General features: G+C 51.6%; 6 protein-coding genes across 6 annotated transcripts; 3 read left to right on the top strand and 3 right to left on the bottom strand.

The window, feature by feature from the left end:
• Positions 1–621: 621 nt before the first annotated feature.
• J4E90_009761 (uncharacterized protein) lies at positions 622–1,819 on the bottom strand (the record flags this gene model as incomplete). The annotated part of the gene is made up of 2 exons (XM_051439279.1): positions 622–1,724; positions 1,816–1,819. 2 exons carry the CDS (start codon positions 1,817–1,819, stop codon positions 622–624), a joined length of 1,107 nt encoding a protein of 368 aa, XP_051286883.1.
• Positions 1,820–2,461: 642 nt separating this feature from the next.
• J4E90_009760 (uncharacterized protein) lies at positions 2,462–3,454 on the bottom strand (the record flags this gene model as incomplete). Its single annotated transcript, XM_051439278.1, has 3 exons — positions 2,462–3,240; positions 3,294–3,346; positions 3,414–3,454. 3 exons carry the CDS (start codon positions 3,452–3,454, stop codon positions 2,462–2,464), a joined length of 873 nt encoding a protein of 290 aa, XP_051286882.1.
• A 374-nt stretch (positions 3,455–3,828) lies between these two features.
• J4E90_009759 (uncharacterized protein) lies at positions 3,829–4,762 on the top strand (the record flags this gene model as incomplete). Its single annotated transcript, XM_051439277.1, has 2 exons — positions 3,829–3,907; positions 3,960–4,762. The coding sequence occupies 2 exons, from the start codon at positions 3,829–3,831 to the stop codon at positions 4,760–4,762; spliced, it is 882 nt and encodes a 293-aa protein (XP_051286881.1).
• A 212-nt stretch (positions 4,763–4,974) lies between these two features.
• Positions 4,975–6,041, bottom strand: J4E90_009758 (uncharacterized protein; the record flags this gene model as incomplete). The annotated part of the gene is made up of 2 exons (XM_051439276.1): positions 4,975–5,804; positions 5,852–6,041. 2 exons carry the CDS (start codon positions 6,039–6,041, stop codon positions 4,975–4,977), a joined length of 1,020 nt encoding a protein of 339 aa, XP_051286880.1.
• A 968-nt stretch (positions 6,042–7,009) lies between these two features.
• On the top strand, positions 7,010–7,496 carry RPL43 (60S ribosomal protein L43; the record flags this gene model as incomplete). Its single annotated transcript, XM_051439275.1, has 4 exons — positions 7,010–7,083; positions 7,142–7,157; positions 7,217–7,341; positions 7,433–7,496. 4 exons carry the CDS (start codon positions 7,010–7,012, stop codon positions 7,494–7,496), a joined length of 279 nt encoding a protein of 92 aa, XP_051286879.1.
• A 1,716-nt stretch (positions 7,497–9,212) lies between these two features.
• Positions 9,213–11,075, top strand: J4E90_009756 (uncharacterized protein; the record flags this gene model as incomplete). The annotated part of the gene is made up of 1 exon (XM_051439274.1): positions 9,213–11,075. The coding sequence occupies one exon, from the start codon at positions 9,213–9,215 to the stop codon at positions 11,073–11,075; it is 1,863 nt and encodes a 620-aa protein (XP_051286878.1).
• Between the last annotated feature and the right edge of the window lie 1,089 nt (positions 11,076–12,164).

The following is a 12,164-nucleotide window of genomic DNA, read 5'->3' as shown; positions in this document are numbered from 1 at the left end:
GTGGATGTAGTACCTAGGTAGTTACGACGTCATAGTTTGAGTTTTGGTGTATTGGAAGAAAGGAACGGGGATATAGGTCGTTGCTTCACCCAAGAATATGTCTGACACGGGAGATCTTCAGGCATACGATGCTACATTACAGAACGGAGACGTCCGGCTCGGTGCGCTGGTCCCGTTCAACTAGCAAAAACTTAAGCTTTTTGTCTACCCCAACAAGCATCGGTCTTACTCAGCAGGATGAAGGAACTCGGGGAACCAGGGTCTTGCTAGTGATGCTAAGCTTATAAATAGCTCACGACGCGAACATATACTTCCGGCCTTCCTCGCTGCTTATCCAATCTGTGGGATAGCCTAGTTCAGATAGCAATCTCTGCACTATTTGGCTTCCGAAACCACTGAAGTGATGAGCCATTTCGACTGCCTTCGGCCCGTAAATCTTGAGCATGGAAACCATATCGTTGATGTGCGCATCTGTAAGAGATAGTCCCGGCTCTATGTAAAAACGTTAGTGATATGTAGTCAAGGCAGTGACAAACGTTGGCACAAGGTAATGCCGATACCGGAACGTTTGCTAATAGCATTTGCGGTAAATGGATGAATGGAAAGGGCTGGATTGAAAGCTCACGTACCATCTCGATCTGCGCTGATGGATATAGAGTAGTCAAACTCCACTCCATGTGCAACGTATGAGTTCTTGATGTCCCAGAAATTGAAGGGCAACAAATGAGCGCCTGTGATCATGTCTGAGTATGCTACGCGGATCTTCTTCAAGTTTAGACGATTTGCTTGTAGGGGAAGAGCGCTTTTGAAGAGATCGTAATATCCATCATGGTAGTTGTGGGATACCATTGTAGCCGTTGTAGACAGAAACAACTCTTGTAGCCCATGGGGAAGTATATCCCGCATCCGAGGGTATTTCCAATTTCCTTCGCCGGTATAGTTCATAGGCGGTGTACCAAGGAGTACTCGAAATGATGTAGAGAGGTTTTCCAGGGCATGTAATCGGTGGAAACCATCGATGCGCGCGTGGGTCAGATCAGGCTCATCCCAACAGTCATCATCTTCTGGAGCAAGGTGCAAAACCCGCAGCGAGTCTTGCTGTTGCTCAAGGTCAGACATGATGTTCGGTAAAACATGTGTTGACCCGTGATACTTCGGACCGGCATACTCAAATCTTGATAGCTGCTTGCAGGAAGTGATCATGAGCTTCGTCCATGTACACGGGATGTCGACGCCGTAGAGTATGAGCGTCGAGACCGACGAAGACCGCTTCTGAACTGGCCATTTTATATTTTCTTCGGCCAGCTTGTATGAATCCGTCATAGCGTTCAGACGAACCACTTGAAGACTTGGTAAAGCAAAAAGGTGGCCTACAAGAGGAGTAATGACATTCTGCATGTCTGTGTCGATAATCTGGAGGTTGCCATAGACTGGATCGTGTGTGGCGTTGACTAAGTTGCTTTGCGCACCCTGGACGATAGGATAAAGCCATATGGGGAGCTCGTCGGGGATCGTTTCTATGTGCAGAGCGCCCATGATGAACTCTCGCAGATTGGGTGATCTCGCGACAAGTAATGCAAGCTGAACTTGAGCGGGATCTTTCTCAAGTATTTCCCATACATTCTCTGGCCAATCTTCTTGGGTCGCCAAAGCTGCCTTGAGCTCTTCTTCTGCCAGTCCGTCGTACATTGACCTTCCATCCCACCTAGCATCGCTCAACACCTCTATGTGCCTGCAATCTGGATATTTACCATGATACCCCTCGGTGTGTGCTCGTTGTGCGAAAGGTCCGACCGGGTGCCGGAATTCCCATACGCATTTCTGACGGAGAATGTCCCTTGCGACATGAGACAGACTGCGACAGGTGCGCGCTAAAGCGTAGAGTGTTGAGTAGGTGGTTGAAAGGTTGTACTCGCGAACATCATTATCCAGCTCAGCTTGCTGGCGCTGATCGTCGAATAAGTGATCGAAAATGATAGTGAGGATTTCATTGGGAAGGTCGGGGAGCATAAAATGACTTGCAATGATTTCGGCAGACATGCTGTGGGTTTATGTCCATGAATGGTATGGGTGTGGAATATGTGTGTGTAAAGGTTGGAGCATCGTTTTCAGCAAAGAAACGGGAGATTCATACGTGGCTAAGACTCTTGGCGCATGCATGCACGTTGCCGGGTAACGATGTTCAGTCGTTCAAACCGTGCCTCTCAAGAGCGACAGGTACATTCGCTTGCACCAGGCACATATGACGTATGTTATCCTGTTCAATATGGCCCCATCGGCACATGAGTCTTCATCTTCGGAAGGTGGAATTTGCTATGTTCTGATCGTATTCCGACCACATAGCGACCAGTTCCAGAAAGAGATTGAATCACACGGCAAGTGGGCCTATTTGGCGCTGTCTCAGTGCTGTCAGACGGCCAGTGTTGACTGTAATGCAGCCGCTCATGGCCATCGCATTTCCTTATCGTGTCTTTTTATCCGGCCCAGCAGTCCCTCTCAGCTTGTTCAGCTTGAACGTCCTTGTGAAGTAAAGATCAAGCGCCGCAGTCGGTAGATACGTCCACGCGAACCACACGACCCAGCTCATCTTGCCCTCCCATATCCATCTCGTCTTGGAGAGTATGCCGTCTCCAGCAAGCACCTGCCTCACGCAACTGCTTGCGTATTGCTTCGTATCCATGCCCAACTCTTGACTGTGTTTCAATCTTCGCTCGTACTCCGCAGCGAGCGGTTGCATATAGGAGCCCGGTGGCAGGGTTCGGTGTGTTCGCGCAATATTCGATGTGACGCCGCCAGTCACGACGTTGATGACGCGTACGCCTAGCGGAGCGAGTTCGACGCGTAGGGTGTCGGAATAGGCGTGTAGTGCGGCCTTGGAGGCATTGTATGGTGCACCCCACACATAAGGCATGATGCCAGCTAACGACCCTGTCTGTACAATTGTACCCTTCGCTTCGACCACAAAAGGGGTAAAGGTCTTGCACATCTCCATGACGGAGAAGACGTTGACTTGGAAAAGTTCCTGCAGCTCATCCTCGTCGTAGTCCAGCGCTGGTACGACATAGTTGCGTCCGGCATTGTTGTACAGTACGTCGAGTTTGCCTCCTGTGATCTCAGTGACGCGCTGGTGGAGTGCGCGTATGGATTCCTTGTGGGGGAGTTCGAGGGGTAGATATGTGATGTTGGAGTGCGGCGAGGTGCATTTGGACGGATCGCGAACGGTGCCCAGGACTTGGAAGCCTATATAAACCGATTAGCAACCAAGAATCGTGAAGACATGGTGTTATGCTGACCTCGTTCGGCAAATTCCAGCGCGAGATAGTGCCCAATGCCGCCGGGCGTACATCTGCTCGCGTCAGTTGGAGCCGGGAAGAGCTAAGCCTACGACTGTCGCGACTTGTAGCAGTACTTACCCCGTGACTAACGCGAATTGCGTTCTCTTTGGTTCGGCCATTGTGTGTAGTGACAGCTGCTAATGTGTTGTTGGTCGCAGCCGTGACAGCCTACGATGCGCATTATTCAGATCCGCGCCTCGGTTGTTCCTGCCACTAGCGCGTCGACGTCACACACGCCCTGTCCGTATCTTGAACCCCCCAACTGACCTATCATGTCATCGACTACCACAATGCCTGACTAGCATTTGTTCCCGAGCGTTCCATTAGGACATGGAGCTTAGCTGATGATGTTCCTTTTTGGATTCTGTTTTCTGTTTCCTTTCCTCCACTCTTGCTCTTGCATCCTCATCGATTGATCGCCGTTGCGACCGCGGATCCGCTTCCGAAGTATCTTATAATCGTAACTCCGAGACACACAGGATTCAAAGAAATCATGACGGCGTCACAATGGCTGGGCGAGCATATTCCGACGCTTCTTCGTCCGTCCATATTGCTTTTCATAGCAGCATATCGTGAGTAGCATTGCAACTATCATTTAGGGTACCCGAACTGACTTATACGTAGACTTCGTAATGACCATGTTTGAAGTCGTGTTCTATGACTGGCGCCCTTTTTCGCTATTCAACATCACCAAACTCCGTTTCAAGGCATTCGCCCGCCTCTGGAAGAACAACGGCGAAGCAATGTCTGCTGAAATGCCCGGCCCTACATTCTCGCTTTTGTCCCAGTGCAAAGGCGTAGTCCTCGACATCGGCCCTGGATCCGGAGAGATGCTTTCACGTTTTAACCCGGATATTATCAGTGCTGTGTACGGGGCTGAGCCTGCCGAAGACTTACATCCAGGGTTGATGAAGAACGCGGAGAAGAGAGGGTTTGGTAGCAAGTTCCGCGCCATGGTCTGTGGTGCGGAGCCGGAGAGTCTGATTCCAGCATTGCACAAGAGCGGAATCCTGGATGTAAGTGGAAAAGGCGGGTTGGCATCTGATGGTGTATTCGATGAGATCTGCTGCACTCGCGTGCTGTGCGGTGTTCCCCACCCAGAGCAAACTATTAAGGGACTATACAACCTGCTCAAGCCTGGCGGTCGCATGGTGATCTGCGAGCACGTAGCGAATCCCTGGAGAACCGAAGGTAGAGTCGCTGCACGCTTCATGCAACTGGTGTATACGATCCTTGGATGGCCATTCTTCTTGGGTGGGTGTGAACTCCAGAGGCATACGCTAGACTTCTTGAGGGACGCAGGTGAATGGGATAAGTTTGATCTAAAGTACTACGGCCCCCAAGATTGTGTACCGTTCATCGTTGGAGAGCTGATCAAGAAGAATGGCTCGTTGGACAAGAGTTACGCGGAGGCTGTCAAAGAGTAAATGGAGGATCAAGATGTAATGTGGTAGTTGTACAATGACTGTAGATAGAAGGCGGCCGGACCTATACAGAGGGGGCCTGCATGGAAATCGCAGATATGGCTTCGCTTGGAGGTAATTAAGTAGCTTAAGCTCATATTGTTGTACGTGTAATAAAGCAACGCTAAATCATGTCGGTATTTATTCCTCCATGGTATTACATCTTACTCCCTGACTCATGAGATGAACATGCTACCAGAAACTAACAATACGAAAACCACAGCCCATCTTGGCCAATACATCTTTCTCAGGGCACCATTCTCAGTCTGCTCTGGCGCAGTAGCAGCTGCCGTTGGAGAACCTGTTCCCTCCGCGCTGGACAAAACAATTGTTGATACAGTAGCCGGGGGTTCTACGGCTGAAGATGGAGGAATGCCGCTCGACGGGACGACCGAGTTCGCTGGCCCACCTGATGCTGTCGATGTACGGGTAGGGGTCGCAGCTGAAGAAGGCGAGGCCGCGTCTCCAGGCACGTTCGCGTTATCCGTGGGTGTGGCGCTTGCAGCCGCATCTGATCCACCAGTAGCAGTAGACACTCTAGCTGTCGTGCTACTCGCTGGTCTCGGTGTTGGCAGGCTACTAGGTAACGCTTCTGCGCTGCCACCTGCACAGTCTGCCTGACCACCAAGCTTCACGACCATCCCTACTCCAGCCATCGCGTCCCCCAATCCATTGTCGTCTTGGAATTTTGTAATATCAAAGGCCTCGTCGTCTCCTGGTAGTTGCAGATCCGTAATCTCTTTCCGTCCTGGGTTCGTGTACATCAGGAAACTGTACTGTCGGTCGTCTCCTTTCTCGCCGACGGAGCCAGGAGCAACGTAATCCAGAACAGCAGGTGAATCAGTTTCTATGTTGGTGATGTCGAAGTTGTTTTTGAAGTTCGCCCGAGCGTAGTGGAGTTTTCGAGCATTTGGACATGTGCTATCGACCATGATGATCGTGTACAGGGTGCCGGGGGAGATGCCACTGCTATCGCCAAGAGCGAATGTGGGCTCCTTTGCTACAGCTACACGATGTTAGATTTTATAGCCTAGGTTGAGCTAAAAGACTAACCATCTTTCTCGAACACGGTCCCATCCTTGAAGCCATTAATTGCTTCGCCTGTAAAAGAGACCTGTACTTCGTCTCCGCCTGAACGGAAGCCTGATCTTAAGTCTTCGGGTATGATGGTGTCGTCTTGCGCTGCGACAAATGCTGCGAAAGCAGCAATAAAAGTTGCATGTTTGAGGAAGCGAATAGCCATACTGTGTAGATTTGAGAGAATGCTAGGTGGGAATGATTAGGGTTGAGCGCGCTTAATCGATGGTGTTATACTCCCTCTCAAAGTACAATGCAGCCCCAGGATATATATCCCTTCCATCATGTTTGCATACTCTGTACTCCAACGGCGATGTTCACGCCGCGTAGTCCTCCCCACACAGTCCACTGCGCCCCAAACCCCGGAAGACCGTTGTGTCCGGCAGACGCCGGTGGAAATAGACCTTGGCATCTGAATACTGCTTGATCTCCAGGCGATAAGCGCACGATCGCACCATTTTGGGTGGTTTGTTGGCGCCCGGCTGTGCTTGTCAGCTGTTTTGGTTTCATCTCGTTTCGGCAATCAGGCAGCCGGGCGCTTCTGACAAACGATCGGCTTTACTGAGATTCGCGCATCAGCGGCACACCCTTGGTTGCCTCTGGGTTGCGACAAGTAGGCGAGACGGTACTGTGTCTGAGATGTTGTTGCGAAACTCAGGTGTCACTGCCGAGCCCTTCGTGCCCTTGAACCGCGCGTTCCAACTTAGAGACTCCACGAGAACTACTCTCAGACTGACAGATTTTCATACAACCGCAGCTTTTAGTATGAGAGGATTCAATGCTCATTCTAGTTGGGATAACAGTTTGAAAGTGTGCTAGCCTCAGCGAGAGGACTCGGCTGTACACGGCGCGACAACGAGACTTGGGTGCAGGATGCAGCTGTGACATCTGTGTGATACAAAGCCTCATAACTGCTTGATCAGAAGCCGGCGACGATAATGCATTACTTCGAGAATCAGATGGAATGCTGTGTCTCGGTGTCTCAGGCCTCTCGCACCGGAGGCAGGGTTGTTCCGGTGCCGCACCACGCCAAGACCCCGGTTTAGCGATTTTTGGCGCCCCACACCACTTTGAAGGTCATCGAATTCAACACCCTAACGCTTCCACACTCGTCGACTCATCACAACCGCCAAAATGACGAAGCGCACAAAGAAGGTCGGCATCACCGGAAAGTACGGTACCCGTTACGGTGCCTCGCTCCGTAAGCAGTAAGTATTCCCTCGCCGCAATCGCAGAGCCAGGGACAGCTATACTGACAATATCTAGGGTCAAGAAGATGGAGGTGCGCAATCCCACACGACCCGTATAGCCTCAGTAGAACGAGTCACTCACCTGCGATAGATCACACAACACGCCCGCTACGTCTGCCAATTCTGCGGAAAGAACTCTGTCAAGCGTGAGGCCGTCGGTATCTGGAACTGCAGGTCTTGCCGCAAGACCACCGCTGGAGGAGCCTACACCGTCTCGTAAGACTCCCCGCACACCACTACGCTCATGCGCCGTTGTGCAAAGACTCGCCGCAGATGTCATCGAGATAGCGCTAACCGCTACCCACAGTACTCCCGCTGCCGCCGCCACCAGGTCAACGATCCGTCGTCTCCGAGAGATTGCTGAGGTTTAAGGGAACATTGAGCATTGGGTGGAGTTCTTCGAGGGTTTTCTCTGCATCGGCAGCCATGGTCCGATGAAAGGCTCACTGCAGCATTCGGATGCTGGTCTCATAACGACCAGGGGTTCATCAGGGAATCATACAAAACAATGGCACGATCATGACAAAACAAACACATCGTTCCTCGCGCCGCGTACAAACTGTGATGATCGCATTGATGATGTGGGGACGTCATCGGATTTGTCCTCTACGAATAGTTCTGTCTAATCACGCCGCGTTCCGTCATCTTAGTGAAGTCGCTAACCTTGGAGGTTCGCCGCATTCCTGGGGTATGCAGCGATACCGTTGCAGTAAGCATGGACACTGCGCCGACTATACGGATCTACATTGGTGTCATCATACTGACAACTGCCACGGACGGTGATCGTCATCGACGAGGAACACGGTTCTGCACCCAGAGTATTGTAGTCACGATACCTTGTTTCGTCGCTCGCACCACATTTCACCAATGAATGATATATACACCTCAGAGACCGATGTGAGCGACTTTATCTCGATGTATACAATGCCTCGTGAAAGCTTCAATTCTCGGATTTTCACTGCAGTAGACCGCCAGCGCACTGCTTCAGTCTCCTCTATTGATAAGTGCTTGTGCTGAACAAGTCTTGGGCCGGACTGGAATAGACGCAGCAGCAATAACAAGTCGTGGGTAATCTTCGGCTCGTGGACGTCTAGTCCGTGCAGATGCGAACCCGCCACTCTCCCACGTGCCACCTGGGATCCGAGAAGCAACGCTTCTACCGTCGCTTCGACTTACATGCATCTCGCATTCATCTGTTCAACGCTGCAATCGTCAGATGGCGCTATAGTCGCCAGTGCACATACTCGAGGTCGAAAAGATCTCACACGAGATAGCTCGCGCTGTCATCGGAGAGGTCAGTATTGCCTCAAGGTGGAACAGGCATATATATGAAGTAAGCATGCATTATGCGACAGCCCCGTAAATCTGACAGATTATGCAGGAGTGACTGAGCCAACCGAGCTTTGCTATCGTGTAAAATCGTGAGGCACACGGTGGAGGTCACCCAACGATCATCGATGTGACTGAAGTCATATGCGAAGAACGTCTGGATCAGACCACTTGAACGCCCGTTACACGCGTGCTCGGACATGCACGGCTGCCGAAGATAGGCTACAATCTAGGCCTCTCCGATACCTATGCAAATTTTGGCATAGGCTATCCACGCGCGACGTCATGCCGTGATCCTGCCGACCGGACCGCCCACTAAGTGGAGTCCCGCAGAGCCTCAACACCAAACTCTTCTCACAGTCCTGGAACGCTAGAGCACATAGTGTCCGTACACGTTAGAGATAGCAGATTTTTCTCGTCCGTCCACGCTTCGTAATGGCACTAAGTGAATCTATTGGGCATTTGTGCACCGATACTATGACGTCGAAGACGATGAACCTGGGATACCCCTTTGTAGTGGTCCTTCGTCCTCGAGCCAGCCTGTCGGGTGTTTACGGTCAGGCCATGGACGGGACGAATGCCATCCCACACACCGCCCCTAGTGGCGACGATGCCGTCCCTCGCCGGTGTTGACAAGCAGGATATACATATCTGCTTTCCGTCTCCCAAATCCCATTCCTCTCTTTGATTACGGTCGTCACTCCGCGCCCATTCCTTTGTTTTCCAAGCAGGAACCTCCACTTTAATCGTCGATCAACATGTCTGGGTACTACGGTCCCTCCTTCAACCACAAGTCATCGCGACCTCCATCTCTTGCAGCGTCGAGAGCGAATTCTTCCTACAGAGTTGCTCGCAGTGCACCCGTCACACCTCGCAATGGTTCGATCACCACCCCTCGCAATGGTTCCATTGCCGCCACAATCGCCGGTACGACTGCACAACAAACAGCTGCCAACACAGCTGCCAACACTGGTGCAACGACACCCGCATTGCTCTCCAGAGTGAACAGCAAACTAGAGAATGAAGCCAACGGCAAAGAAGAGGCTCCTTCCATGAACTCCGAAGTATTGCGCAACGAGAAGGGCGAGCTCATTGTTGGAAGAATCGCAGGCGGCAAGCATCTTACCGATGATATCGAGGACATCGATCCTGGTTGTGGCGAGATCAAGAAGGTCGACTGCGACATGCCTCTTACATTGACCGAGATGGTCCACCATGAGGGCAAGGACTATATCGTACTCAGCTTCGCAACTGGTGACAAGGAGAACCCGTTCAACTGGAACCCCTGGTACAAGCGCAGTATCACCACGATGCTAAACTTGATGACACTGTTCATCGGTCTCGCAACAACGGCATACAGTTCGGGCATCAACAGGATGTGCGAGGAGTTCGGTGTCGACACAATCTACGGTCAGCTTGGACTGTTCACCTTCAACATCTCTTGTGCCATCGCACCCATGGTACTGGCTCCTTTCTGTGAGCTTGTCGGACGTAAGATCGTATACGCCAGTGCCTTCCTCTGCTTCTCACTCATCTTCATCGGTCTCGCGCTCGCTCAGAACATCTCCACCATCATCGGCCTCCGTCTGCTACTCGGTCTCTTCGGTTGCGTCGGTACAATTCTTGTCGGCGGCACTTTCGACGACATGTACGAACCCCACAAGCGTGGCCGACCGATGGCCATGTTCGCTTTCGTCGCCATCTTCGGTACTGTCGCTGCACCCATCTACGCAGGCTTCATCGACCAAGCCCTCGGATGGCGATGGGTTGAGGGTATCCAGGGCCTCGCCAATATTCCCCTCCTGATTCTCATCTTCGTCGCCTTCCCCGAGACACGCGGCGGTGCCAGACTACACAAGCGAGCCAAGCAGCTGCAAAAGGCAACTGGCGATGAGCGATACGTCGCGGAAGACGACATCTACACCCCCGATGTTAAGTCCATGCTGAAGGCTTCGTCCGTCAAGGCTATCCGCATGCTTGTCACCGAACCCGTCGTCTTCGCCTTCGGTCTCTGGATTGCCTTCTGCTGGGCCGTCGTGTTCCTATTCCTTTCAGTGATCCCGATCACCTTCACCGAGAAGCGTGGTTGGTCCGAAGGTGTCAGCGGCCTGCCTTACATCTCTCTTGCCATTGGTACTTTCCTCGGCTGGGCCGCCCATCACCTCCAGATGCGCAAGTACAACCAACTCCAAGAAGACCCCAATGTTCGCATCGTTCCCGAGCACCGTCTCTATGGCGCCATGTTCGGCGCTGTCTGGCTGCCCATCGGTCTCTTCATCTACTCCTTCACACAATACGGATACCTGAGCTGGGTTGGCCCCGTCATCGGTCTCGCACCTATCGCATTCGGTATCTTCTTCGTCTTTGAGAGCACATATTCCTACACTGCCGATTGTTACGGCGAGACGTCTTCCTCGGCTATCGCTGGTCAGGGATTAATGAGGAACACGCTCGGTGCTGTTACCCCACTTTTCGCGAGCGCTTTCTTCCACAACGTAGGAAGTCAGTATGCGGGTTTGATCCTTGCGATGTTCGGAACTGTGCTGAGTTTGATTCCGTTCGTTATGTTCAAGTATGGACATCTGCTCCGCGCGAGGAGTAAGTTGGCGAAGGAGTACTAGTGGAGGAGAGAGTTGTTCAGTCGTTCATAGCGCATTAGCGTCGCATATTAATCAATTACATTATTGCAATGCCACGTAGGCGGCATCCTGCAGGTGTGATCTTCAGCCGTAAGCGAAACAACAGGCAACAGTGATGCAGCCTTCTACTCCACGGAAGATTTCACACAAACCTACAGTTCTGCAACGTGCACTCATCATGATCGCATTTTCCTGATCGTTTTTCTCTTAGCTACAGAAGCGGCTTCCTCTCAGAGAAGAGCGAGATTGTCGCAGATAGCGCTCGGTCCATACTCTACAAACGCTGGCAGGTCGCAACCCATTCTTTTCCGAGAACACATCATATTTTACCTTCAAAATACACCACAAAGACGAGGTCTTCCAGTTACGACAATGATGGTCGTCAATCCGAGTTCGTTTTGCAAAAACTGCCAGAAACTTCAGATCGAGCGTCTGTTTGGCGTTACCGACGCAAAGGATATTGGAAGTACCGACCTCATCAACGAAAGCTATCATAGGTACATAGTCCCAGGAGGATGTGGGCTATGCGACTTCTACATGGAATGTTTACCGGAACGATGCAAAGTACGCGGCGCGGATGGCACATGGTCCATCGATATGAACTCTGCATCTTCCCCTGACGCGAGAAAACCTGCGGAGTTATATGTCGAATGCTACCCGCCTAAGCAAGAAGAGGGAAGCTTAGGAGGTCTACATATGACCGGCTTATGTAAAAAGCTCGAATCGGGGACCGAACAGTTTGAAGTCTCACCATTTGTGTGTGTGTCTATTGGAGAGTCACAAACTCACAAGCTCCAAGTACCGACCCCAAGCCTGGATCTAGCACCGATATCTTATTGGTTAGACAAAGAAAGATGCACGCAACAAGCTCGGTGGTACAGCAGAAAGGATGACGCGAGCTTAGCTCTCACCGTTATCGACTGTGCTACGCGCACGCTTGTGCCCTTGCCCAAAGAAGAGCTTTACGCAACCTTGAGCTACGTCTGGGGACGTGCTGTTCAGCCTACATTAGATGACACCAACGGTAATACGTTGCCCCTGCATCTTCCAGATACGATCCAAGACAGCATC

Source organism: Alternaria incomplexa (genome assembly GCF_024043165.1).
Source record: "Alternaria incomplexa strain BMP 0042 chromosome Unknown scaffold_17, whole genome shotgun sequence".
Taxonomy (NCBI): domain Eukaryota; kingdom Fungi; phylum Ascomycota; class Dothideomycetes; order Pleosporales; family Pleosporaceae; genus Alternaria; species Alternaria incomplexa.
Note: the sequence above shows the minus strand (reverse complement) of the source record. Positions and strands in the feature narration are given on the sequence as shown.